The sequence below is a fragment of the Macrobrachium nipponense genome, chromosome 10 (genome assembly GCF_015104395.2).
Source record: "Macrobrachium nipponense isolate FS-2020 chromosome 10, ASM1510439v2, whole genome shotgun sequence".
Lineage (NCBI taxonomy): Eukaryota > Metazoa > Arthropoda > Malacostraca > Decapoda > Palaemonidae > Macrobrachium > Macrobrachium nipponense.
This window is the reverse complement of record NC_087204.1, coordinates 22,758,290-22,783,837: the sequence shown is the minus strand read 5'-3', so window position 1 is coordinate 22,783,837 and position 25,548 is coordinate 22,758,290. Positions and strand designations below refer to the sequence as shown.

The following is a 25,548-nucleotide window of genomic DNA, read 5'->3' as shown; positions in this document are numbered from 1 at the left end:
CTACAGTGATATCTTATACCTTACATTTCTAATTCATATAATCTTACATTACACATATTTACTAATTACCATATACACTTGCATATCATGCGACTTTTGAAGACCTAATTTTGGAGCTATTTCAAGGGGGTCACATCATACATGAAATATTAAATTAGTGTATGTAATATTCACATACTAGTATCGTTTGATCAAATAAAACATAATAAATATGCATCTTTTCCTTGGATCTTTTAAAAAGTTATGCTTTATTTCACTGCATCCAATAATATTGTAAGTATTTTCATATTACTATTGTTGTATTATAAAATACAAAAATATCAATTAATGTTTTGGTTTGGAAATCAGCTGAGCACAATTGCAAGGAAAGTTTATTTTGCTGTACTGAAGTCAAATCAGAGCGATTTTCTTGCTTCTAGTTAGCATAAATATATCTCAAGATACTCTACTGATATGGGACAAGGTTATTTTAAGTTATACAAAGTGTTTTCAAGTAAAAATATCACTTGAATTCATAACGTTGAGAACGAAATTTAGTTATTTTTTCGTTAGTAGATGGCGCTGAATATATGTTTGTGTAAAAAAATCAACAGATTGAGTTCAATATTTTCACTTGATTTCATCATAATACAATGAGCTTTACATATTTATATTTTATTGGAGTGAACAGAGTAAAGTGTGTTCTTTCATGCCAAATAGTTTTGATTAAAACATTTCTCTCAAATTTTGTTTACAGTCGAGTTTGATGGTGCTATACCAAAGTTTCCATGTTGCCAATGCACGATAATAGTCGTTAGCAGATAACATTGTTTCCTCAGCTTCAGCTACAACTAGCAGCTTAAATTTAGCAGTATATGCCCTTGCTGATCTTTTCTCCATAGAGAATAAGAATATAGTCATGTAAAAATATATCAGTCCTATTCTTTTTAACATCATTTGTAACATAACTACGGTAATTTTTTACTATCGTACGATGGTTGAAAGGCAAGCAAGCTGCTGTAGTTATCGGATTCGGTTCATAGCAAATCAGCTGTTCCTGGCTGTATACATTTACACATTAAGTATATATAACATTACTGAATATTTTGCTTTGTCTTTCACTCTTTTTAACTTAACTAGAAAATGGGATAGATAAAGAGATGGAGGAAAAAGGGTTAGCTTAACTAGAAAATGGGATAGATAAACAGGAGGAAAAGAGGTTAGCCTATTGTAATTTGGTCTCAAAAATTGAACTGCATGTTACAGGAGATGCATAATCAAATCATTATTTCAGAGTGAAAATTTGGGGGTCGCATGATATGCAAGATCGCGTGTTACACGAATATATACGGTAATTTTCTTTATTTTTTTTATGTATTTTTTACACAATATAACGATAGCATTAATGAAACTACACAACGTTTGATATTTAAGCATAAAAAATGTAGTATCATACTATAATGGGCGTAATGTCTGTCTGTCTGTCATTCAATCACGGCCAAACAGTTGGTCAGTTGGGCATGAAACTTGGCAGAGTTATGGTGGGGACCCCTAAGATGGTTTGTAATGGGGTTTCATCCAACCTACCCCCCTCCTTTGTAGGGGGTGGGGGTGAGAAGGGATTCCCTGAAACGGAGCTGTTTCTGGCCGTGAAACGCGGTTGGTTATTCCCGTAGACTTAGTTACTTTACGATTTTTCATACGTAATTTCTGTACAACTTCTCCGGAGAAAGTTGCGAATATTTCAGCTCGGACACAATAGAAGATGAAAATTATCATCAATATCCGCAAGATTTTTTGAATACAAATAGAAGATGAAAATTATCATCAATATCCGCATGATTTTTTGAATAACTTAAATCCATCGGGACTGCCAGTGCACAAAATAACGTTGAAGAAGTACTGCCCGGTAATGTTGCTTTGGAATTTTGATCCTGCCAATGGACATTGCAACGGAACGAGGAACACTGTTATGGAGCTAAACTCCCACGTCATCGAAGCAGTGATAGCAATGGGCCCTCACACCGGCAAACATCTGTTCATCCCCGGATTCCTCTGGTTTCCGTTCCTTTTACGGCGCAGCCAGTTTCCCATCAACCTGGCCTTCTCATTCACTGCAAACAAGTCGCAGGGCCAGACTGTGGATCGTGTTGGTGTGTTTCTGCCGTCACCCATGTTCACGCATGGACAACTGTATGTGGCAATGAGCAGAGCAACTGACTCTGCCAACTTGAAATTAAGTTGTGGACAAACTGATAATATTGTGTACAAAGAGGTTCTGTAGTAGGTATGTATAAAAATCGCCCTTATTTTAATATTGTTGAACAAATAGTACATATAAATTTTTCACTTCTGCACCCATATTTTATCACCCATTGTAGATGGGTAAGTTTGCTAGTATAAGTAGTGATTCTTAAATATTCCTGGAGGGGGAGAGCATCCAAACTCATCTGTAACTTTTAATATTATGAGCTAGTTTTTGTCTCATTTTGAGGCTGAATAATTGTATATTGCTGCAATATGCTATTCATTATGGCACATAAAAAAATTTTTTTAGGATTCACTATTTGAACAAGTTTGGTGAGCGCTAATTTTTTTGAGCTGCCCTAAATCTAGGAGAGATAAGTTAATCTATTCGCCAATTCCCTCTAGACATCATCTAAATGCATAGTAACCAGACCGAGAAGAGCGTTTATTAGGCTCAGAGGTCTGGATAAACTAATCCTTCATAATAATAACAGCCCATGGCAAAACATGTGTGTGTAATCTTTTTTCTAAATTTTCTACAAATGGCATCATTTAATGCATCAGAATCTCAAAGGATGAAATTTCTGTGACATCTGTGACATGATTACAACCTGAATTAGTTAATTGTTGAGAGTAGCCAATGTCCTGTTTCATTATTTACTAGAATAGAAGTCTGTGATCTAGAAAAAAAAGGAAGAAAATAACAACTACTTCTGCTTAACAGAAAGGATCAAGAAACAGCGACACTGCGGAAATTTGTTCACCATCTGCCTGATTTCATCACAACTCCATAACTCGTAAATGTCTATATTCATGGTCTCTGAATGTCCCAAATAATGCACTCGTTCAAATTATAGCTATGGGAAGAATCAGTTTTAGCATGAGCTTCCTAGAGCCTCAAATACCCAATTTTTGCAAAAGTGCATACCTGTTAATAGTTGTACAAAATGCCACAAACTTTCTTCAATATAGAATCACCAAAATCCATGCTTCTTTGTAATGTAGTTTTATATTTTTTGGTACATAAGTACTTGTAGCCTTGATTTTGCATATTACATTATTTTCTTGGTTCTCTGACAGGCTAATTTTGTATTTTTTTTCTATTTCATACCTTTTGTTTGTTTTAATCATGAAGTTACACTTTCCATAATAATTTGCTATGGTTTGTTTTGTTACCCTAATTTTGTGATGATGTACTATAAACTTACCCCAGATAGCCAACCAAAAGTCCACAAGCAGCTGCTTTGTGGGATTTCAAAGAGGGAATGTCTTAACAGAGCTTGATCATCAGAAGTTAACTCCGAATGCATGACAACCTGATCCTGTCCTTTGTCAGGAATATGTCATCATGGTTGACCTAAGCTTTGACAATGAGCTCCCATGGGACTTAGGACTTAGAGATGGACTAGGTGTAAGTTCTTTAGTTAAGCGGCTCCTCGAGGGCAACCTAAGCTTTATAAAGGAGACCTTTCCCTTGTACTGCAGTCTTAACAAGCCTTCATGTAATTTACATCTGCTAGACAGGTCAGTGAGGTATGTGCTCTTTCTAGAAGTGTAACAGACACAAAGGTTGGATTTCAGTGGGGTTAGGCTCACACACCAAAGACCTAACTTCAGCAGTCAGGACCTTTCCCTTGCTTCAGTCACAAGTAAGTGTACACCGAGAGCCATTTGCTATTACCTGAAGAGACCCAGAGAATCCGAAGACAACATCCTCTGAAAGTTTCTCTCAACAGGTTACTGTGAGAAACAAGTCATGGAGTGTATAGTGACAAATTGGTACAGGTTACTGTAGATGACTGCCTTCTCTACTTCATAAGCTTACAGGTGTAATTTGGATGTACCTATTTTAAACAGATGTATTTGATGGTTGACGAAGTAACTGATTTATGAAATTTAGACTGGCATGCCAAACATTGGGGCACGTTTGGCCCTTCAGCACTTAAGACAATGAAAGAGGGAGTTGGAATGGTTGGAAAGCAAGATACAGAGATTCTGAAAATGAGATGAAGCTCAAGGATCTAAAGGTGGATCTGAGAGAAAACCTCATAGTTACACTAAGAACTATTACTTGCAGAGGTTTGCCAGCAAGCTGAAGAAATGAAGGGGGAATGGAGGTAAAGACATAAATTTAAGGCTAAGTCTATGTATGTGTGGTACACTCATGGCACTAGTGCAGGGGGGGGGGGGGGGGGGGGGGGTTGGGGGAGGGGGGTTATATGATGGTGTTACTCTGCTTAGGTAAAGTTTTCCCAAGAGATTTACACCTTTCACTCAGAAGGAGTCTGTCTTTATATGATACATCCATCTGGTTACTAGAGCCATATTCCCTGACATATCATTCTGTAATCCTCAAAAACTCTCCTGAATCCCACATGTCTCAATCACCATTCTGGAGCATTCAAAAACTCAAGTCCTCCCACTTGAACTATAATTTGAGCATCATGATGTGATGAATTTTTGTATAAAACATAAATGTTTTTGCAAAAACCTTTCATTCACATAAAATCCTTCTGCCCTGCCCCACTAATCTTGTGACATCACTCTCAAACTACACAAAAAGTGGCATAGGTGACAGATGGAGACTTGTGGCTACAAGTGGCACATATACCACGGTACTTCTGCCCTTCTGCTGTCTGTTAGATAAAAGAGTGCAGTGTCTGGGGACGTTCAACAACCAAATAATGTGTGCACATATAAAGATGGGATTGTTTAAAACAAATCTAGTCTTATAAAAAAATTCAGCATTTTCAATCAGGAAAGCAATATATTATCAAAGGTTCAGAATCAATTAAAGTATAAAAATACATTTGAGGTTGTATTTTTTGGCAAATTATAAAAAAAATCCAGCTCAACTGTACTTTATTACTGACAAAAAAACTTGATTATAAAAACACTTACTGTACTTCTACTCCTTCTTCTGACTAGTCCATCTGAAAATAAAAGAAGTCATTGATAAACAAAAAGAAATTTTGAAAACTATGTCAATTTAAAATAACCCTACCAAGCATACCAGTATGGCAAAGATTAGCCAGTTTCAATGCAATGAGCACCATGCCACGAAAGGTAAAATTGTAAAACTGGGCACTGGTCAACTGGTAAGTCTTTGAAAAAGGAAAGGATGTGGCAAGTCACCCAAATGTGAGTACAATTAGCCATAAATGGAAAATAAATCTAACAACAACAACCTGAAAAGCAGACGGTATCCAAGTAATATGAACAGCTTTACAAAGGATGATTAAGCCAAAGCCACAAAAAATCTTCCTAAGACACACAACTACTGACTTTGACATCAAAATGCTGATATTTTAAAGGTCCATTTTACAACATTATTGGGATAGTAAATACACTGTCTGTTCCTTTCAAATTTATTATTCAGTAATCTCAAATTTACTATTCAGCAATCCAGACAGTAATCTCAAACAAGAATAGGAAAAATTGAGAATAAGCCTCCAAAGGGGTCCAAAAAGATGGAGAAACAAAGGTAATACACAGTAGTAGTACCTGAGACTAGGCACCAACTGAGAAAAAGAGGCTCACTGACAGAAAAGATCCTGAAGGGGCACCCCTGGAGAATGAATAATACACATGGAGCATTCACCTATGACCACCCCACCAAAAAAGTGAGTAGTCTGCCACACTGGGCCTCTATAAAGCCCAACCAAAAGGCTTTCTTTAATGCCAAAGTTCCTGAAAGGATGACCATATATTATGACTTGTACATTGTTTTCTTTGTTCTGATGAATGCCACACTTTTTTTTAAGATGTTAATCCATTCTATTTTATTAGCTCTATCAATACACAAACCTTCCATTTAGTACTAATATTACTTGGTTCCATCTGTGACATTTAAATTGCTTGGTTTCACCAAAAGAAATCACAAATTTTTAATTTTTGCTTTTCACATATAAAAAGTAAGAATGCTGCAAAGTTTTATTTATGAATAAAAAAAAAACATAAATGCACAATTCTCCAGATAAAACTCAGTCTGGGAATCAATCAAGAGAAACTAAATACATCAAAATTATTATGTACCACAGCAATGACAGAGTTGCAAGTCCTGTTACTTCTCCCAAAGCAACTATGTAGTATTAGGGAACTCATAAGCTACTGAACCACAAGCATTCTGCAAAATATTACAAACCAGTTATGCACTTTGTATTGACACTCTACACAAGACTATAATGGAACACCAGGATACATAATTTACTAACATGTCCCAGATATTTTGGCATGAGACCCCCAAAGTACAAATTGCTTACTTATGCCACCTGCAGTCATGACCAATAATGTATTCAGTTGAGATACTTCTGTCTGGAATGGTTCACTCATTCCACAATTGGATATTATTATCATCACCACCATGAAGAATTTCAAATTAACTTTTCCCTTAATGGAGTTATGACACAAAAATGTACTTCTCTCCCATCTCTTCAGTCCTATCCTCTAGATGAGATTCTATAAGAGCAGGTTTAAACACTAATCCAAAGTTAGCAGAAATTATGAAAATAGAACTAGCTAAGATGCATGATGCCACCAAAAAATCTTGAGTTTATTCATTGACTATAATACCTGTAAACCGACCCTGCTGAAGCAAAATGAACAGCATTTTGCAACAACTTAAGGTAGGTCTCGGTGACAAAATTGTTTACAATGACCTCCCACATTTCAACCTGATCCTGGGAGGTATGCAAAGTGCGTTTCATCTTAAAACGATTGGCATAGGCAACTAATATGAATACATATGGTAATATGATCTGAAAACAAACGTCACTATAATCTGAATACATGGGTTGATGAAGATGCCAGGGTTATTTACAAAGTGATCCCAAGGTTTTGTTTACATGATGTATTCAGATCATAATGACATTTGCATTCTGATTATAGTGGTACAATATTTGTATTCAAATCACAGTGACATCTGACAACAGCAGTAACTAGATGATTGCCAAGTTATGACATACATATACAAACATTTTGCCAGAAAGTGAAATGGCCACCTCATTATAAACAAAATGTTATTGTCATGATACAATAAAGTTTTATGCATACTTACCTGGCAGATATATACGGTGTATGGCCCACCCGACCTCCCCTCAGGAGACAGGTGGAAGAGAAAATCTGTCTTAGAAAACGGGAATGATTCCTATTCCCGCCACCAGCGGCGGGGCGGTAGATCACCTGACCTACCTGTAGAGTGTGCCGCGAAATTCGAATTTCTATCGGGACGACGGAGTCTATAGCTAAGTATATATCTGCCAGGTAAGTATGCATAAAACTTTATTGTATCATGACAATAACATTTTTATGCATTCAACTTACCTGTCAGATATATACTTAGCTGATTGGCACCTTTGGCGGAGGGTAAGAGACAGCTAATCTACTGAAATAGACAGGAAACAACATATGTTGTAGGTAATAAAATTAAAAACCTTGATTCCTACCTGTGTTAGGGAAAGACTTCATGGCTACTGCCTAGGAGCCCGTATCGCTTCAAGAGCCTCAGCGAGGTAGTGACCTCATGCTAAGAGTTCTTGATGGTCTGTTACAGGGGTCTTACCCACTTACGCTTCAGAACCTTGGGATCTTTGTCAATGGGGTCCTATCCACTTACATGACAAAACACCTTGCCTATTGGCATGATCATAGAGCACGACACTAATCCCGATCACCTGATCCTCATTGGGTTAGTACTACGATTGAAAGGAGTCATCCCCGAACATCCTTTCAAGCAACCCACAACTCAACAACAATATCAAAACTAATTATTAAAATTATTAAAAACAAATTTAAGGATCAGCGTCTGCTCCATTTCCCAGCATAGTATCCGCTGATACATAAGGTCCAAGAGCGAAACATTTATCGTATGTTATTCTAACATCCTTTAAATAGTGGGATGCAAATACTGAATTGCACCTCCAATAAGTTGCTGCTAAAATGTTTCTCATGGACATATTCTTCGTAAAAGAAAGGGAAGTTGCCACAGCCCGGACTTCGTGAGCTTTCACTCTCAGCAGCTTTAAAGAGTTCTCTTGGCAATTCCTATGAGCTTCGGTAATTACATTTCTGACAAAGAATGCCAGTGCGTTCTTTGACATCGGTCTCTTGGGGTTTCTTACCGACACCAAAGACCTTGTCGACATCCCTGAAGCTGTGTCTTCTTTTCTAAATAAAATTTTAAGGTCCTGACTGGGCAAAGGGACCGATCCAACTCTCTTCCTACCAGAGAAGAGAGTCCCTTGACTTCGAAACTTCTAGGCCAAGGTTTAGAAGGGTTCTCATTCTTCGCTAGGAAAAGATCCTGGAAAGAAATGACAGCCGAGTCTTTTCTAAATCCCACCCGAGAGTCCAAAGCATGCAATTCACTGATCCTCTTAGCAGTTGCTAGAGCCAACAGGAATATGCATTTGCTAGTAAGATCTCTGAATGAGATTTTATCTATAGGTTCGAACCTGTCCGACATCAAGAAACTTTAGGACAACGTCCAGGTTCCAACTCGGGGGAATCGATGATCTCAATTTCTTAGTCTCGAAAGACCTGATGAGATCATGAAGATCCTTATTATTCTCGAGATTCAGCCCTCTGTTTCTAAAACAGCTGAGAGCATGCTCCTATATCCCTTGATAGTTGATACGGCCAATTTGGATTCTTCTCTCAAGAAGAGGAGAAAATCCGCGATTTCGGTTACAGAGGTATTGGAAGAGGACAGCTTCTTCGACCTACACCATCTACGGAAAACTTCCCACTTCGATTGGTAGACCCGCAGGGTAGAGGCTCTGCGGGCTCTAGCAATTGAAGTTGCCACTTTCTTTGAAAAGCCTCTCGCTCTGACCAGTCTTTCGATAGTCGAAAGGCAGTTCAGGGAGAGACTTTGGATGTTTTTGTGGAACCTCTCGAAGTGGGGTTGTCTGAGCAGATCTGTCCTGTCTGGTAGAGATCTGGGGAAGTCCACCGTCCATTCCAGTACCTCTGTGAACCAGATTCGGGAAGGCCAAAAGGGAGCAATTAGAGTCATTCTCATTCCTTCCGATGCCACAAATTTCCTTACTACTTCCCCCAGCAATTTGAATGGGGGAAAGGCGTATGCATCTATGCCTGAACCAATCCATGAGGAAGGCATCGTCGCTGTGGCTCTGGGATCTTCTTCTAGCGAGCAGAAGTTGTCTATTTTCCTGGAGAGGAACGTGGCAAACAGGTCGATCTGTGTACTCCCCCCAGAGTGACCATATTTGTCTGCAGACTCCTGAGTGGAGCATCCACTCTGTCGGGAGAACCTGGTTCTTTCTGCTCAACTTGCAACTGTCTGCCCTTAGGTTTTTTACTCCTTGGACAAACCTTGTACGCAGAATAATGCCCCGTTCCTCTGTCCAGGTTAATAGAGCTCTCACTATTTCGTTCAGAGAGAAAGAGTGAGTGCCCCCTTGATTCCGGATGTAAGCCAGAGCTGTGGTGTTGTCGGAATTGACTTGAACTACCACCCCTCTGACTTCCGCTTCGAAGTATTCCAGGGCTAGATGAATTGCCAGGAGTTCCCTTCGCATTGATGTGCAGAGTAGTTTGTTGTCTGGTCCAAATACCTGCTACTTCCTTTGGACCCAGTGTTGCTCCCCGCCAACCTGTTTCCGAGGCATCGGAAAACAACACTCGGTGAGGGTTCCGAATCAAGAGGGACACCCCTTCGTTCCTTGTTAATGGGGTTAACCACCACTTTAGGTCGGATTTTATCCCCTGTTGGATGGGAAAAACGTCTGACAAGTCTCCTGTCTTTTGACTCCACATCCTCTTTAGATAAAATTGCAGAGGTCTGAGATTTAATCTTCCCAGGGAAATGAACTGCTCTAACGAGGAAAGGGTGCCCAGCAGACTGAGCCATTCCCTCGCCGAGGTCTGTTCTTTCCCTAAGAAGTTCGAGATCTTTTCTAAGCCTCGAGTAATTCTGTCTTGAGATGGAAACGCCCGAAAACCCGAGAATCCATCTGTATCCCCAGATAGACTATGTTCTGTCTGGGGATCAATTGTGATTTCTCGAGGTTCACGAGCAGTCCCAGAGATTTTGTCAAGTTCAAAGTCTTCTCCAAGTCCTTCAAGCACTGAATTTCCGATTTTGCTCTTATTAGCCAATCGTCCAGATAAAGGGATACATTTATCCCCTCTAGATGTAGCCATCTCGCAACATTCATCATTAGCCTCGTGAACACTTGAGGGGCCGTTGAAAGGCCGAAGCATAGGGCTCTGAATTGGTATACTTTCCCCTGCATCATGAATCGGAGATATTTCTTCGATGATGGATGCAGGGGGACATGAAAGTATGCATCTTGTAGATCTAAGGAGACCATCCAATCTCCTGGACGAAGAGCCGCAAGAACCGATTTTGATGTTTCCATAGAGAACTTTGTGTTCTCCACAAATCGGTTCAATGCGCTCACATCCAGTACCGGTCTCCACCACCCTCCCGAGGATTTCGGAACCAGAAAAAGACGGTTGTAGAATCCTCGGAATGCGGATCCCGAACCACTTCGATGGCCTCCTTTTGCAACATCTGTTCTACCAGTTGCAATAATGCTTCTTTCTTGGCAGGGTCCCTGTATTGGGCTGACAGTTCCCTCGGGTCGTAGTCAAGGGAGGTCTGTCTCGAAAGGGGATCATATATCCCTTTGTTACCACGGAAAGGGACCAAATTTCTGCCTGTCTCCGAGCCCATTCTTCGGAAAATTTCCGAAGTCTGGCTCCTACCGGTGCTTGAAGGACTGTTGTCTCATTTCGCTCTCTTGACAGGTCTGAAGGAAGACCTACCTCTCTTCTGCACTCCTCTCTTCTTAAAAGAGGGTCTGGCCGAGGTACTCCCTCGAAAGGGCTGTTGAGGAGCCCGAGTCTCTCTCTTAATAGGACCCGAAGTCCTCGATTTCTTTGCAGATTGGGCCAAGAGATCTTGTGTGGCCTTTTCTGTCAAAGAATGAGAAATATCTTTTACTAGATTTGAAGGAAACAATTGGTCCGACAGAGGAGCATACAGAAGAGATGACCTCTGAGTAGGAGTAACTGCTTTCGTCAGAAAAGAGCTAAATAAGACTCTCTTCTTCAGAATACCAGTTCCAAACAGAGAGGCCACCTCTCCTGATCCATCCTGAACTGCCTTGTCCATACAGGAAAGGACACTATGAAGGACTTCTGGACTAAGAGATTCCTTCTCTTGTGTCTTTTTGGCCAACACCCCAAGGGACCAGTCTAAGAAGTTAAAAACTTCTAAGACATTAAACAATCCCTTGAGGAGATGGTCCATCTCAGAAGTCCCCCATGTGATCTTTGCTGATGACAAGGCTTGTCTCCTAGACGAATCCACCAGATTCGAAAATCTGCTTCGGCAGTGGACGGGAGAGCTAGACCCCGTGGTTTGCCCGTCTCGTACCAAATTCCTTCTTTCCTGATAGTCTGGAAGGAGGGCAGGTAAAGACTGTCTTCCCCGCCTTCTCCTTGGATTCCAACCAATTTCCTACGAATCGGAGAGCCTTGTTCATGGAAATGGTTGGCTTCATTTTAATAAAAGATGATTGTTTCGGGACCTTCGTGCTTGTAAATAAGGACCTTGGAGAAGGAGGAGCAGTCGGGCTTAAAGAGTCCCCAAACTCTTGAAGTAAGAGGGCTGCCAGCGTCTTGTAATTTGACAAACCCGGAGCGCGAGTGATCTTCAGAGTCCGAAATCTCTTCCAAATCCAATTCCGAAGAGGATTGTTTATTTCCAGCAGGAGACTGGCCTCTTGCAACATCCACCCCACTCTCGCAAGAACGACGACCGCCTGTGCGATAACTTGCATCCCTACGAGAGATAGGTTGATCCTGCAAAACGACCTTATCCTTCTCCTGGCAAGAGCGATGGCCGCTTGTGCGACACCTTTCTCTCCTGTCAGACGAAGTATGTCCTCTCCTATCGCTTTCTCCGGAACCACCTATGTCCTGACAAGGAATACGGCCGCTTGTGCGACAACTAGAGTCCTTGTCAGGTAAAGGTTTATCCTTCCGAAAGCCAAACAAATCTTCCTGGCTTAATTGTCTTTTGGAAGAAGTCCATCTCTTATTTGTCACTTGTGGCTCATTGCGCCGGGTTGGCACTCGTGATTCCTTGCGCCAAGCTGGCGCTTCTGGCGCATTTCGGCAGAGTGGCGCTTCTGGCGCATTTCGGCAGGGTGGCGCTTCTGGCGCATCTGGCGCATTTCGCCAGGCTGGCGCTTCTGGCGCATATGGCGCATCTGGCGCTTCTGGCTCTTCTGACTCGTATGGAGTCTCAAACGCATCTGGCGCATCTGGTGCATTGCGCCAGGTTGGCGTTTTTGGCGCATTCTTATTACTCCTCTGAGTATAAGCCGAAACTTCCGTTTCTTCTTTCCTTCCCTTCGTCTTCTTTATAGGAAGGAAAGAGTCCTTTCTCCTGGGAGTTTCCTTAGTAAAAACTCCTACTAAGGCCGAAAGTTGCTCCTGCACATTTAGGATAATTTTCGCAGCCGCATTCTCTTTTTCCTTCCCTGATTCAGGTGAGGGATGTCTAGAAGCGGAAGGAAACTCCGATTTCCGTTTAGGAACCAATCTCCTTTTCTTCTTCTCACAAGGTGATAGATCGGAGAAAAGTTCAGGGCTTGAATCCAAAGTTGGAGCCTTCCAACTTCTCTTTAAGGGGCGTGACAGTTCATCAGAACTCCATCCCCTTACATTCGGTGAAGAATCTGACGAAGAAAAACACTTCTTTAGGATGCTTTTTCGATAGCGATCCTTGGCAGTTCGGGTCGTCACAGAATCTTCCGTTTCTTCTTTCCTTCCCTTCGTCTTCTTTATAGGAAGGAAAGAGTCCTTTCTCCTGGGAGTTTCCTTAGTAAAAACTCCTACTAAGGCCGAAAGTTGCTCCTGCACATTTAGGATAATTTTCGCAGCCGCATTCTCTTTTTCCTTCCCTGATTCAGGTGAGGGATGTCTAGAAGCGGAAGGAAACTCCGATTTCCGTTTAGGAACCAATCTCCTTTTCTTCTTCTCACAAGGTGGGATAGATCGGAGAAAAGTTCAGGGCTTGAATCCAAAGTTGGAGCCTTCCAACTTCTCTTTAAGGGGCGTGACAGTTCATCAGAACTCCATCCCCTTACATTCGGTGAAGAATCTGACGAAGAAAAACACTTCTTTAGGATGCTTTTTCGATAGCGATCCTTGGCAGTTCGGGTCGTCACAGAATCTGCCGAGGGGACGCCTGATCGGTGGGGATTCTCCGTAACCTCCGTACGGCTTTCGACATTCCTTCTCCTCTGGGCCTGTGAGCTTGGAAGAGGTCTAGGCCTGGGAGCGAGACAGAGCCGATCAGACGCACCCTCCACTGCACTAGGGACACTTAATTCACTATCACGTGCTTACCTTTCAACGTCAGCATTTGACGTTCCATCCTTTGTAGCGCAGCTTTAAGATCTGCAATTTCCGTTGCCGGATTTGCAGTCTTAGTACTAGAGGAAGAAGATAGAGGTTTAGGGTTAGGTGTTAATTTAATAGGCTCGTTAGAGCGAGACCTACTTACACTTCTGGAGGAAGCCTTCCTAGCCCTATCCATATCTAATTTCCTTAAATATGAATTTAAATTCTTCCATTCTTCCTCATTCATATTTACACATTCATCACAGGTGTTAGAAATTGAACATTCATTCCTTCTACACCCCTTACAAACTGTGTGAGGGTCTACCGAAGCTTTCGGTAGCCTCACCATGCATCCCTCATTTACACACTGTCTTCTAACCGTAAAGCTAGAATCCGACATCATGAGAAATATCCAAAACCAAGTCCAAAAAACAGTCCACGAAAGAGTATGCCAAACCAAAGATCCAATACGTCACCAAAATAACCGGCTTAGAAGATCAATAGCGATGAAAAAACACGAAAATCAAATCAGGAGTAACAACAACAATGTTGCTGTCACGGCCGATAGAGAAAATCTGACTTAGAAAACGGGAATGATTCCTATTCCCGCCACCAGCGGCGGGGCGGTAGATCACCTGACCTACCTGTAGAGTGTGCCGCGAAATTCGAATTTCTATCGGGGACGACGGAGTCTATAGCTAAGTATATATCTGACAGGTAAGTTGAATGCATAAAATCTGTTACTGTGAACTACATTCTATGCATCAGCACCATCAAATTATGTATAATGATCTCTAATTTTCAAATTAAGGGAATTAATTGTACATCTGGAATAAAACACCCTTCACCTATGTACTTTGTATAATCAACTAAACGAATATTGAAACTTGACCAAGCTCCCCAAATTACTTAATTTGCAAATTCCTTTCTTTGGTAGCTCCCAATTATTTCATCTCCATTATCCTAACTTATTCTGAGAATTTCATCTCCATTATCCTCATTTATTCTGAGAAACTTGAAAATGCAGCTCCACCTGGAACTGTAACTGTCCTATAGCTGACATTACCAGAATACAAACTACACTGAAAACAATAATGAGTATTTAATGGTGTTTATATGACAATATAGCATACATATTTTATTCCAAACCTAAATGCAATATCATTTGTCCACTACACAATCATTTACCAACTGTTTATCTAGCATTTCCAGAAAAATAATTTGTTTCATTCAAATGCAGCACTGTATTTAAAAGAACAAATGTGTTCTCTCAAAATCACTCATGATATTTGAAAAATACTGTAAATAACTTTACAATAATAAAAGAATATACAATTTAGACTAAAGACGAAGCACTGGGACCTACGAGGTCATTCAGTGCTGAAACGGAATTGACAGTAAAGATTTGAAAAGGGTTACAGGAGGATAAACTCGCAGTTGCACTATGAAACAATTGTTAAGAAAGGGGTCAAATGGAAGATTATGAAAGGCGTTACAGTAAGAGGAATGAAAGTGGTTGCAGCTAGGGCCGAAGGGATGCTGCAAAGATCCCTTAAGTAATGCCTACAGTTTAAACAACTTTAAAATTGAATCTAGTACTTACTTTCAATTATTTGCTTAGATTTTATAAGAAAAAGAGGCCCCGCCGTAGGATGCAGACTCGGGTCTTGATCCAAATCATCAGGCTCTCTTTCACTAATATGTTGTAGGTTACATATGTGCTCTTCTGACACTTCCTCTGGATGGGGCTCACCGGAACCTGCACCAGGGCCCTGTAATAAATGACAAATACTTTAGACCAATAAAATGAAATATAAATTATACAATATGTCTGGTATCACTAAACGGTTTAACCAGACCACAAATAGATTGTAAACTTCACGAAAAAAAATAAACCTAGACTGAACAGATAAATTCATGTACAGATACATTCAGGCATTTTAATAAAATTTGCTACAGTATCTTCCTTATATTTCATAAAAAAATATCCCTTATCAATATACATTCTCAAACAGAAATGATTATCATTATTAGGCAGTCTACAACACAAGCAAATATAACTGACCTTCTGACTGGAGGCAGAACGACCCGAACTTCGGCCTCCTGGGTAAACACAACAGCTGTTTTTGTTTCCCATTGTGACACGTTATCACTTGCTCCAAAAGGCTGTAAATAAACAACAGTAAATTGGTAAAACACTAATAATAAAATGCAGTTAGCTGCCTTATTATCCTTAGCATATAATACACATGGAAGCTGCCTTATTATCCTCAGCATATAATACACATGGAACCAAAGTAAGAACGTCAGTTTACTGCTACAGTCATATCAACCTGCTGGCCAATGTATTAAAATACTACAACTGCTTACCTAATAAACATTTATGTACAAGCTTGCAAATTGTTCTGAGTCGTTGAAATACAGTACATACTTATGATAGGCCACTAAATGCAAAATCTTGTGTAACAGAGTTCTAGACAGCTTGTCAAATATCTACCAAACAGAACCCCAAGGGACATGAGGCTTTTATGAGCCATATTAAATATCCTATCTTCGCAAACTTTTTCAAGCCCAGCCAACTTTAGTCATCAAATTCATGAATCTCATATACTTTTTGGCATTATGGTACCCAACCCAGTAAACTTTCACCAAATGTCCATATTTTCATCAAACACATAACAAGCACTCGTAACTTCCAGGGACCACAATGACACAAGTCACAAGTCTCACTACTGTATTAACAGACAGGAATTACAGATAGACTTTGGATCATGACCCACAATTTGTGGTAATAATTTTGAAGAAAAGTGTATGTATACATACTATTAGACACAGAAGTATTTTCAAGGACACTGTGAATCATGAAAACCTTCATAGACACTATGCATTTCAAATATATTTCTTTCCGTACAAAACTTCCTTGTTAATTTTGTGTCCAAAGTTATTCAAAATAAAAATCAATGAAATTAATATAAAGGCAGATCATGCCATAACACACAAGTTTACCCTTACTCAATAAACAAAGATTAAATAGCAATACTTAAACAAATGGAATGTAAAGCATTGAAACTAGACCTTTGTAATGCAATGATTACCTATATAAAAGGCCCTTTGTCAACACAAGTCCATTTCATGGCTTCATTCTACTCCAAAGTTATTACAAATTTTGGTGTAAAATGGCACTGCAAAAACTTCTCTAATTTACGACATGAGCTAAAAGGAAGAATAATGCCACTTTATTTTCACTTTTACCAAACACCAATAACATCACCACTGCCACAAATTATATATTATATAGACACTATGCATTTCAAATATATTTCTTTCCGTACAAAACTTCCTTGTTAATTTTGTGTCCAAAGTTATTCAAAATAAAAATCAATGAAATTAATATAAAGGCAGATCATGCCATAACACACAAGTTTACCCTTACTCAATAAACAAAGATTAAATAGCAATACTTAAACAAATGGAATGTAAAGCATTGAAACTAGACCTTTGTAATGCAATGATTACCTATATAAAAGGCCCTTTGTCAACACAAGTCCATTTCATGGCTTCATTCTACTCCAAAGTTATTACAAATTTTGGTGTAAAATGGCACTGCAAAAACTTCTCTAATTTACGACATGAGCTAAAAGGAAGAATAATGCCACTTTATTTTCACTTTTACCAAACACCAATAACATCACCACTGCCACAAATTATATATATAATTATATATATTATATATATATATATATAATATATTTTTTTTAAATATATATATATATATATATAGATATATATATTATATAATATAAATAAAAATAATTATATATATATATATATATATATGTATATATATGATATTAATAATCAAGCTTTAATAACTGGTAGTTCCTTACCCTGCTAAAGAAGAATTATGAGGGGGAACACCACTAGAGGCAACAAAAATGATTTAGCCTTTTTTTTTTCTCCACAAAATCTCTTACTATACTTTCAATGTAGGTGCTTTGAATATAATTGGCCAGTACTTGTTCAAAAGTTTTGGGAAATACTGAAGACCTGGCTTTAGTTATCAAAAGGAAGAAAGGGGACTAATATCACTGCAACAGCACACCACGACCACCCACACATCCTCCTGTTACCTACACCAACTGATCTCCATTACTCATCCCCCAAGGAGACAGTTGCAAGTCATCTAATCTCCACTTCATGTTCAATATTTATGCCAGCATACGATGCCATTTCCATGCCAGTACAAGATGCCAATTCCTAACCACCATGACAATACTTTATTTCAAACGCTCTTATAAGTGAAGAACACTGGAAATACTTTTGTATAGTTTAATATACGTAAGTGCCAAATGTTCTTTGGTTTTAAATGTATAGTTACGTATACTTTCCCTTAATTGTACAACCTATTAAAATTTCAATGTATCTACTTTACAGTACTAGTGGAATCCAACAGTGTAAAATTATTATTATTATTAATTAATAACATTAACATTATACTAAGGACATGTATTTTGTGTACTCTTATGAAACAAGTTGAAAAGCCATAAATTTGACAAGCTCTAAATTCTACAGGTAAAATGAGTAAAAAGACCCAAATAGTAATACTAGTGTGTGATTAACAACAAAATCCAAATAAATACAGTATAACAAATACCCCATTTAGATAATTACATATTGTACCAGTAATTAGTGTACTATTATGAATAAACAAGTAAGTTAAGATAAGCCTGCTTGAATATACCCATCAGCAAAGGAACTCAAAAGTAAGAAAGTTGAAGGCCAAGGTAAAAGGAAGCATAACAGTTCAAGGGTTAAGACAGGAAATATGGTCATCATACCATATGGCATCTAAAGATGACACCTGAGGTAACCTAAAAGTCAAAACTTATGCAATGATAGTTCACTCCTGTAATGTGCAATAACTGAAAGGTTCGGAGGCTGAGCACCCACACCTACCCAAAAATATAAGTGTTACAGGATACATATATCATTTTACATAAACTGATATATACAGTAGTGCATCAGGATACGAAATTAATCCGTTCCGAAGTGGCCTTCGTAACCTGATTTTTTCGTATCTCGAACCACGTTTTACATGTAAATTTCCTAATTCGTTCCAAGCCCTACAAAAAGACCACAGTTAAATTTATAATAAAGCTAAACTGACCAATAAACAAGGAAATACAACAATTTGGACCATTCAATACCTAACCTAACTGTGACTGACCTGTAAATAAAGTGTATTAGTGTAGTACATGGTACAAGAAATACTGTAAGTACATATGTAGTAAAATGTGGAACCTTACCTTTTGAGTGAGGCGATCTTCAAAAGTGGCGACAGACGAGGAGGACAAATGGCAGAAAACATGAACACTTAACTTTACGAAACACATAAATAAAAAAATGGCAGAAAACATTAACACTAAACTTTACAAAAACACATTAACAAATGGCAGAAAACATTAACACTTAACTTTCCAAAAAACTTAAAATTAAATTTCTTTTTTTTTTTTTGTCTTGTTTTGGATTTTACATTTTTTTTTTTACTTTTTTATACTTTACGTTTTTTTTTTTTTTTTCAATTTCTTCACCACCAAATGGATGCCAGTCCATTTACGGAATTTATCAAACCACTCACGAGAAGATTTGAAGTTTGGGGTTGCCGTCGATGTCCCTTCTCCTCCGTCGTCTTCGGCCTGGGCAATCAGATCACCGAAAATAGCGCTGGCCTTGTGGCAGATTGCCGTCTCCGTTATCGTATCACCAGCAAATTCTTTGTCTTAAATCCATACAAGAAGCAGCCTCTCCATCTCATCATGCAAATGGCTCCTCTTGTTGGACAAAATAGTCACGCCCTTGGAAGGTGTAGCTGCTTTGATGGCTTCCTTCTGCTTAAGGATGGTGCCTCTCGTTGATGGATTTCGGCCATATTCCTTAGCGATCACACTCAACCGCATGCCAGCTTCATACTTCTTAATTATCTCCATCTTAGTTTCCATAGAAAGCATTCTCTTCTTTCTGTGAACTTCAGCAACATTCTTAGGATCCATGGCTAATTAAGTTAATTAAGTTCACACATAACACGATAAAGTATACAAGTAGAAAGCAAAATCACTAACACGAATTTACATTAACTAACGAAATACGTATATGTGAACGAACGAATTCTGCGTGCATACGATAACGGTGATGCAACAAAGTGGCCGAACGACGCCTTTACGTAGTGGCATGATGGGATAGCTGCTGACCAATAGGAGAGCAGTATCTTACAGCCATGACTAGCATCAGGAAACAATGGGAGAGCGGGAGGATGGTGGCGAGTCTACTCAGTTGGCGACGCACGAGTTTTAAAATTGTTCTCGGTGGTCCGGGCGAATCTCGGGACTTGACAGTAACACCCTTTCGTAATCTGAATTATTTTCGTATGCAGATGCAAAAAAAATATCTTCATCTTTGCTTTCATAACTTGGATTTTTCGTAAGTTGGGACTTTCGTATGTCGAGGTTCCACTGTATGTAGTTTTATACTCAATCACTATCACTAGTATCAAAATGATATTGTTAGTATACAATAAAGTTTTGTACATACTTACCTGGCAGATATATACTTACCTTACGTCTCTGACGTCACGACAGAAAATTCAAAACTCGCGGCACACACTACAGGTAGGTCAGGTGATCTACCTTACCCGCCGCTGGGTGGCGGGTGTAAGAACCAATCCCCCTTTCTTGTCAGATTTTTTCTTCCACCTGTCTCCTGAGGGGAGGCTGGGAGGGCCATCGATCGTATATATCTGCCAGGTAAGTATGTACAAAAATGATATTGTTATAATACAATAAAGTTTCATACATACTTACCTGGCAGATATATACGTAGCTAAGACTCCGTCGTCCCCGACAGAAATTCAAATTTCGCGCCACTCGCTACCGGTAGGTCAGGTGATCTACCTGCCTGCCCTGGGCGGCAGGACTAGGAACCATTCCCGTTTTCTATCATATTTTCTCTCTTCCACCTGTCTCCTGCGGGGAGGCTGGGTGGGCCATTAATCGTATATATCTGCCAGGTAAGTATGTATGAAACTTTATTGTATTATAACAATATCATTTTCATACAATGAACTTACCTGTCAGATATATACATAGCTGATTGGCACCCTTTGGTGGAGGGTCAGAGACAGCTAATATGGAATAGACAGGTAAACAACATATGTTGTAGGTATAAAAGAAAAAAAAAAAAAAAAACCTTGGTTCCTACCTGATAGGTGGTAGAACTTCGTGAGGCTGTAGCCCGGTAGTCTGCATCACCTCAAGACTTTAGCGAGATATTAGATCTATGGCTAGAGTTCTTGTGGGTCTGTCGATGGGTATAAGAACCGCTTACTCGGCAGAGCCTAAAAGGACTTTGTCAATGGGTACTGGACCACTTCTATGACAACACACCTTGTGAAGGAGCATAACCAATCCCGACCACCTGATCCTAACCACCATGTTAGTATATAGAATTGCTCTGAGTTATCCCCGAACTCATAACAAACAACCCATAACTCGAAACGAAAAACTCATTTATACAAAAATTCTCAAAAACCCCCCAAAAAAAAAAAAAAAAAAAAAAAATTTTAAATACTCCCCTAAAAGATATCACAAGAGTTCCTTACTGAATAACAGTGACTGGCCGCCAGTGCAGCACCAAGCCCTCTTTGTCAGCAGGAATCTAGAACATATCTAGTAGAAGGTATGTACAAATTTAAGGATTGGTGTTTGCTCCCGTACCCAGTATTGTATCCGCCGATACAAATGGTCCCAGAGAAAACATTTCTCGTAGGTCACGCGAACGTCTTTAAGATAGTGAGATGCAAAAACTGAATTGCACCTCCAATATGTCGTGTCAATGATTTTCTTTAATGACATATTCTTCTGAAAAGAGAGAAACGTCGCCACTGCTCTAACTTCATGGGCTTTTACTCTTAAAAGCGGAAAAGAGTCGTCAGGACAGAACTTGTGAGCATCCGTAATGACGCTCCTAATGAAGAAAGCTAATGCGTTCTTAGACATGATTCTTGTGGGGTCCTTAATCGAACACCAAAGACTTTGTCTAGAGCCTCCCATTTGTTTCTTTCTTTGTAAGAAGAACTTCAAGGCTCTTACCGGGCAAAGAGACCTCTCTGTTTCTCTCCCTACTAGACTCGATAAGCCTTTGATCTCGAATCTCTTGGGCCAGGGATTCGGATGGATTTTTCATTCTTCGCTAGGAAACAAGAGTTCTAAACGAGCAAAAGGCCGAGTCTTTGTTAAAGCCGACTTCATCTTCTAGGGCATGAAGTTTGCCTACTCTTTTGGCTGTCGCCAAAGATAGGAGAAACAAGCATTTTCTTGTTATATCCCTGAACGAAGCTACGTGGGGAGGCTCAAATCTGTCCGACGAAAAGGAACTTGAGAACTACGTCCAGGTTCCAGCTGGGTGGGAGTTAGTTTCCTTCGATTTTGTCGTTTCAAACGATCTAATCAAGTCGTGCAGATCTTTATTGTCCAGCAATATCTAGGCCTCTGTTTCTAAATACTGCCAACAGCATGCTCCTGTATCCTTTGATTGTCGATACAGACAAATGAGAGACCTCTCTCAAGAACAACAGGAAATCGGCGATTTCGGTTATAGAGGTACTGGAGGAGGACAACTTCTTAGACTTGCACCACCTTCTGAATACCTCCCACTTCGACTGATAGACTCGTCTAGTGGAAGCTCTGCGGGCTCTAGCGATAGCACTTGCAGCTTCGCGAGAAAACCCCCCCTCGCTCTGACAAGTCTTTCGATAGTCGAAAGGCATTCAGAGCGAGAGCGGGGAGGTTTTGATGAAACCTCTCGAAGTGTGGCTGTCTGAGAAGATCCATCCTTTTGGAAGGGATCTTGGGAAGTCTACTGTCCACTCCAGCACCTCTGCAAACCAATCTTGTGCTGGCCAAAACGGGGCTATCAGGGTCATCCTTGTCCCGTTGGACGCTACGAACGTTTCTCACACTTGTCCCAGGATTTTGAAAGGGGGGAAAGCGTACACGTCCACATGAGGACCAGTCCAGCAGGAAAGGCGTCGACCACGAGAGCTCTTGGGTCTTCCACCACTGAACAAAAGACTTCCAGCCTTTTGGTTTGGAAAGGAATGTGGCGAACAGATCTACGTGAGGAGTGCCCAAAGATCCCAAAGGACTCTGACACACCTCTGAATGAAGAGTCCATTCTGTGTGAAGGACCTGGCTTCTCCTGCTCAGTCTGTCCGCCCTGATGTTTCTCGTCCCCTGAACAAATCTTGTTTAGAGGGCGATGTTTCTTTGTGGAGGCCCAAATTAGCAGATCTCTTGCTATCTCGTAAAGCGACACTGAGTGTGTTCCTCCCTGCTTCCGAATGTAGGACAGGGCTGTAGTGTTGTCCACATTCACTTGGACCACACTGTTCGTCACAAAGGGTTCGAAGAACTTTAGCGCTAAGTGAACTGCTAGAAGTTCTTTGCAATTTATGTGCCAGGACACCTGTGCTGCCTTCCAGGTGCCTGACACTTCTCTCGGTCCTAGTGTTGCTCCCCAACCCTTCTCCGATGCGTCGGAATACAACACTCGGTTTGGGTTCGGACTTCCAGAGAAATTCCCTTGTTCTCTTTTTAGAGGGGACAACCACCATTGCAAGTGTGGTTTCATCTCCCTTGGAAGGAGAAAACTGCGGAGAGAAGTCCCGTCTCTTCCAGTTCCACGATCTCCTTAGGAAAAACTGAAGAGGGCGAAGATGTAGTTCCTTCCTAGAGGAAAGAACTGTTCGAGCGAGGAAAGGGTGCCTAGTAGGCTTAACCATTCCCTCGCCGAAGTTCGTTCTTTTTTCCCTAAGAAGAGAGAGACTTTTTCCAAGCCTCTCACGATTCTCTCTTGCGAAGGAAATACTCGAAAACCCACCCCGAGAATCCATCTGAATCCCCAGATAGACCAACAGTTTTCTGTCTGGGAATCAGCTGTGACTTCTCGAGGTTCACGAGTAGTCCCAACGCCTTTATCAGGTCTAGGGTCAAAGAAAGGTCCTCCAAACACTGTCTCTCTGTTCTGGCCCTGATGAGCCAATCGTCCAAATATAGAGAGATGTTGACGCCTTTGAGGTGAAGAAACCTCGCCACATTCTTCATCAGGCTTGTGAAGACCTGAGGCGCTGTGGATAGGCCGAAACACAAGGCCCTGAACTGAAAGATCCTTCCCCCCGTCATGAAACGGAGGTACTTCTTCGACGAGGTGAATCGGGACATGAAAATAGGCGTCCTGGAGATCCAGCGACACCATCCAATCTCCTTGACGTAACGCCGCAAGGACTGAGGCCGAAGTCTCCATAGAGAACTTCTCCTTTCGAACGAACTTGTTCAGAGCGCTGACATCTAGAACTGGTCTCCAGCCCCCCGAGGCTTTCGCAACCAGGAAAAGCCGATTGTAAAACCCCGGAGAGTTTTGCTCTAGAACCAGTTCTATAGCTCTTTTGTCCCACATTTGATTCACCATCAGACGAAGAGTATCCCTCAGTACAGGGTCCCGTATCTGGCTGACAGTTCCCGCGGAATGGTCGTATTAGTGGAGGACTGTCTTGGAAGGGGATAAGAATATCCCTTCCTGATTATGGACATGAAGGGGCGTCTGAGTTTATGAGTGACCAGGCGTCTGCAAATTCGAGAAGCCTGGCCCCCACTGGTGTTTTGGAGGCTGTCTGTCCTCACTTCCCTTTCTTAAAGGGACGGGAAGGAGCCTTACCTCTCCTCTCAAGACCTCTTCTCTTAGAGGTAGCTCTGGAGAGAGGCCCTCCTCGAAAGGGCTGAACCGTAGAAGTCGGTCCTTTCTTGTCAACAGAAACAAGAGGTCTCTTCTTCCTTGCAGTTTGCAGGAGAAATGTCCTTCACTAGCTGAGAAGGAAACAGGAAGTCAGACATGGGAGCGAAAACCAGGGCTGCTCTGAGGGAGAAACCGCCTTGGTTAGGAATGAACTAAAAATACTCATCTTCTTAAGGAGTACTGCTCCGAAAAGAGAGGAGATTTCTCCCGATCCGTCTTGTACCGCCTTGTCAATACAAGCAAGAATACTGAGAATGACTTCGGGGTCAAGACCATCCGAGTCATGAGCTTTCTTAGACATCACCCCAAGGGACCAGTCTAGGAAATTAAACACTTCCAAAATATGGAAGAGTCCCTTGAGGAGATGATCCGTCTCCGAAATAGCCCAAGAAACACGAGCTCCATTCAAAGCGTGTCTCCTTGACGGAGTCAACCAAGGTTGAAAAGTCCGCTTCGGCTGCCGCTGGGAAGAGAAAGGCCCATGTTTCTCCCCAGTTCGGTACCAGAAACCTCTCTTGCCAGAAAGTATGGCTGGAGGCATACAGAAGGTGGTCCTGCCCAGATCCTTCTTAGACAACATCCATTTGTCTAAGGACTGAAGCGCTCTCTTCATAGAGATCGTAGGTCTCATCTTCAAGACCGACGAAGACTTAGGCACAGTAGCACTCGAAAACAGTGATCGAGGCGAAGGAGGAGCGGCAGGAGTTAAAGAATCTCCGTATTCTCGTAAAAGAAGGTCAGTTAGAACTTTATAGTTCGAGACTCCTTCTCTCCCGTCACCCTCTTCTTCCGAATCTCCTTCTCTACCTTGTGGAGAATCGGCCTGAAAAACGAGAGGATCATCATCCCGTTCTCTCTCTACTGGTGACAAACTCCTACTAGGAGAGGGGCTCATAGAGTGAACCGACTCTCTCTCACGTCTAAAAGAAGTCTCGCGTCTGCTTGACTTCTCGTGCCTGAACAGCTCCTCGCGCTTGGCTGGCGCCTCGCGCTTCACGCTTGGCTGGAGCGTGTAGCCTGGCTGGCATCTCGCGCCTGGCTGACGTCTCACGCTTGTCTGGCGCCTCACGCAACTCCTCGCGCCTGGCTGAATCC

General features: G+C 40.9%; 1 protein-coding gene across 1 annotated transcript in view; it reads right to left on the bottom strand.

Annotated features, from left to right (window-relative positions):
* Positions 1–25,548, bottom strand: part of LOC135223466 (cyclin-Y-like) — a 124,543-nt gene that overhangs the window by 12,384 nt on the left and 86,611 nt on the right. The window contains exons 2-4 of the mRNA XM_064261886.1: positions 15,674–15,774; positions 15,212–15,380; positions 5,128–5,159 (exon numbers count right to left, since the gene is read on the bottom strand). Of these exons, the coding sequence (XP_064117956.1) occupies positions 5,128–5,159; positions 15,212–15,380; positions 15,674–15,745 (273 nt within the window). The 5' untranslated portion in view covers positions 15,746–15,774. The remainder of the gene's footprint in view (positions 1–5,127; positions 5,160–15,211; positions 15,381–15,673; positions 15,775–25,548) is intronic.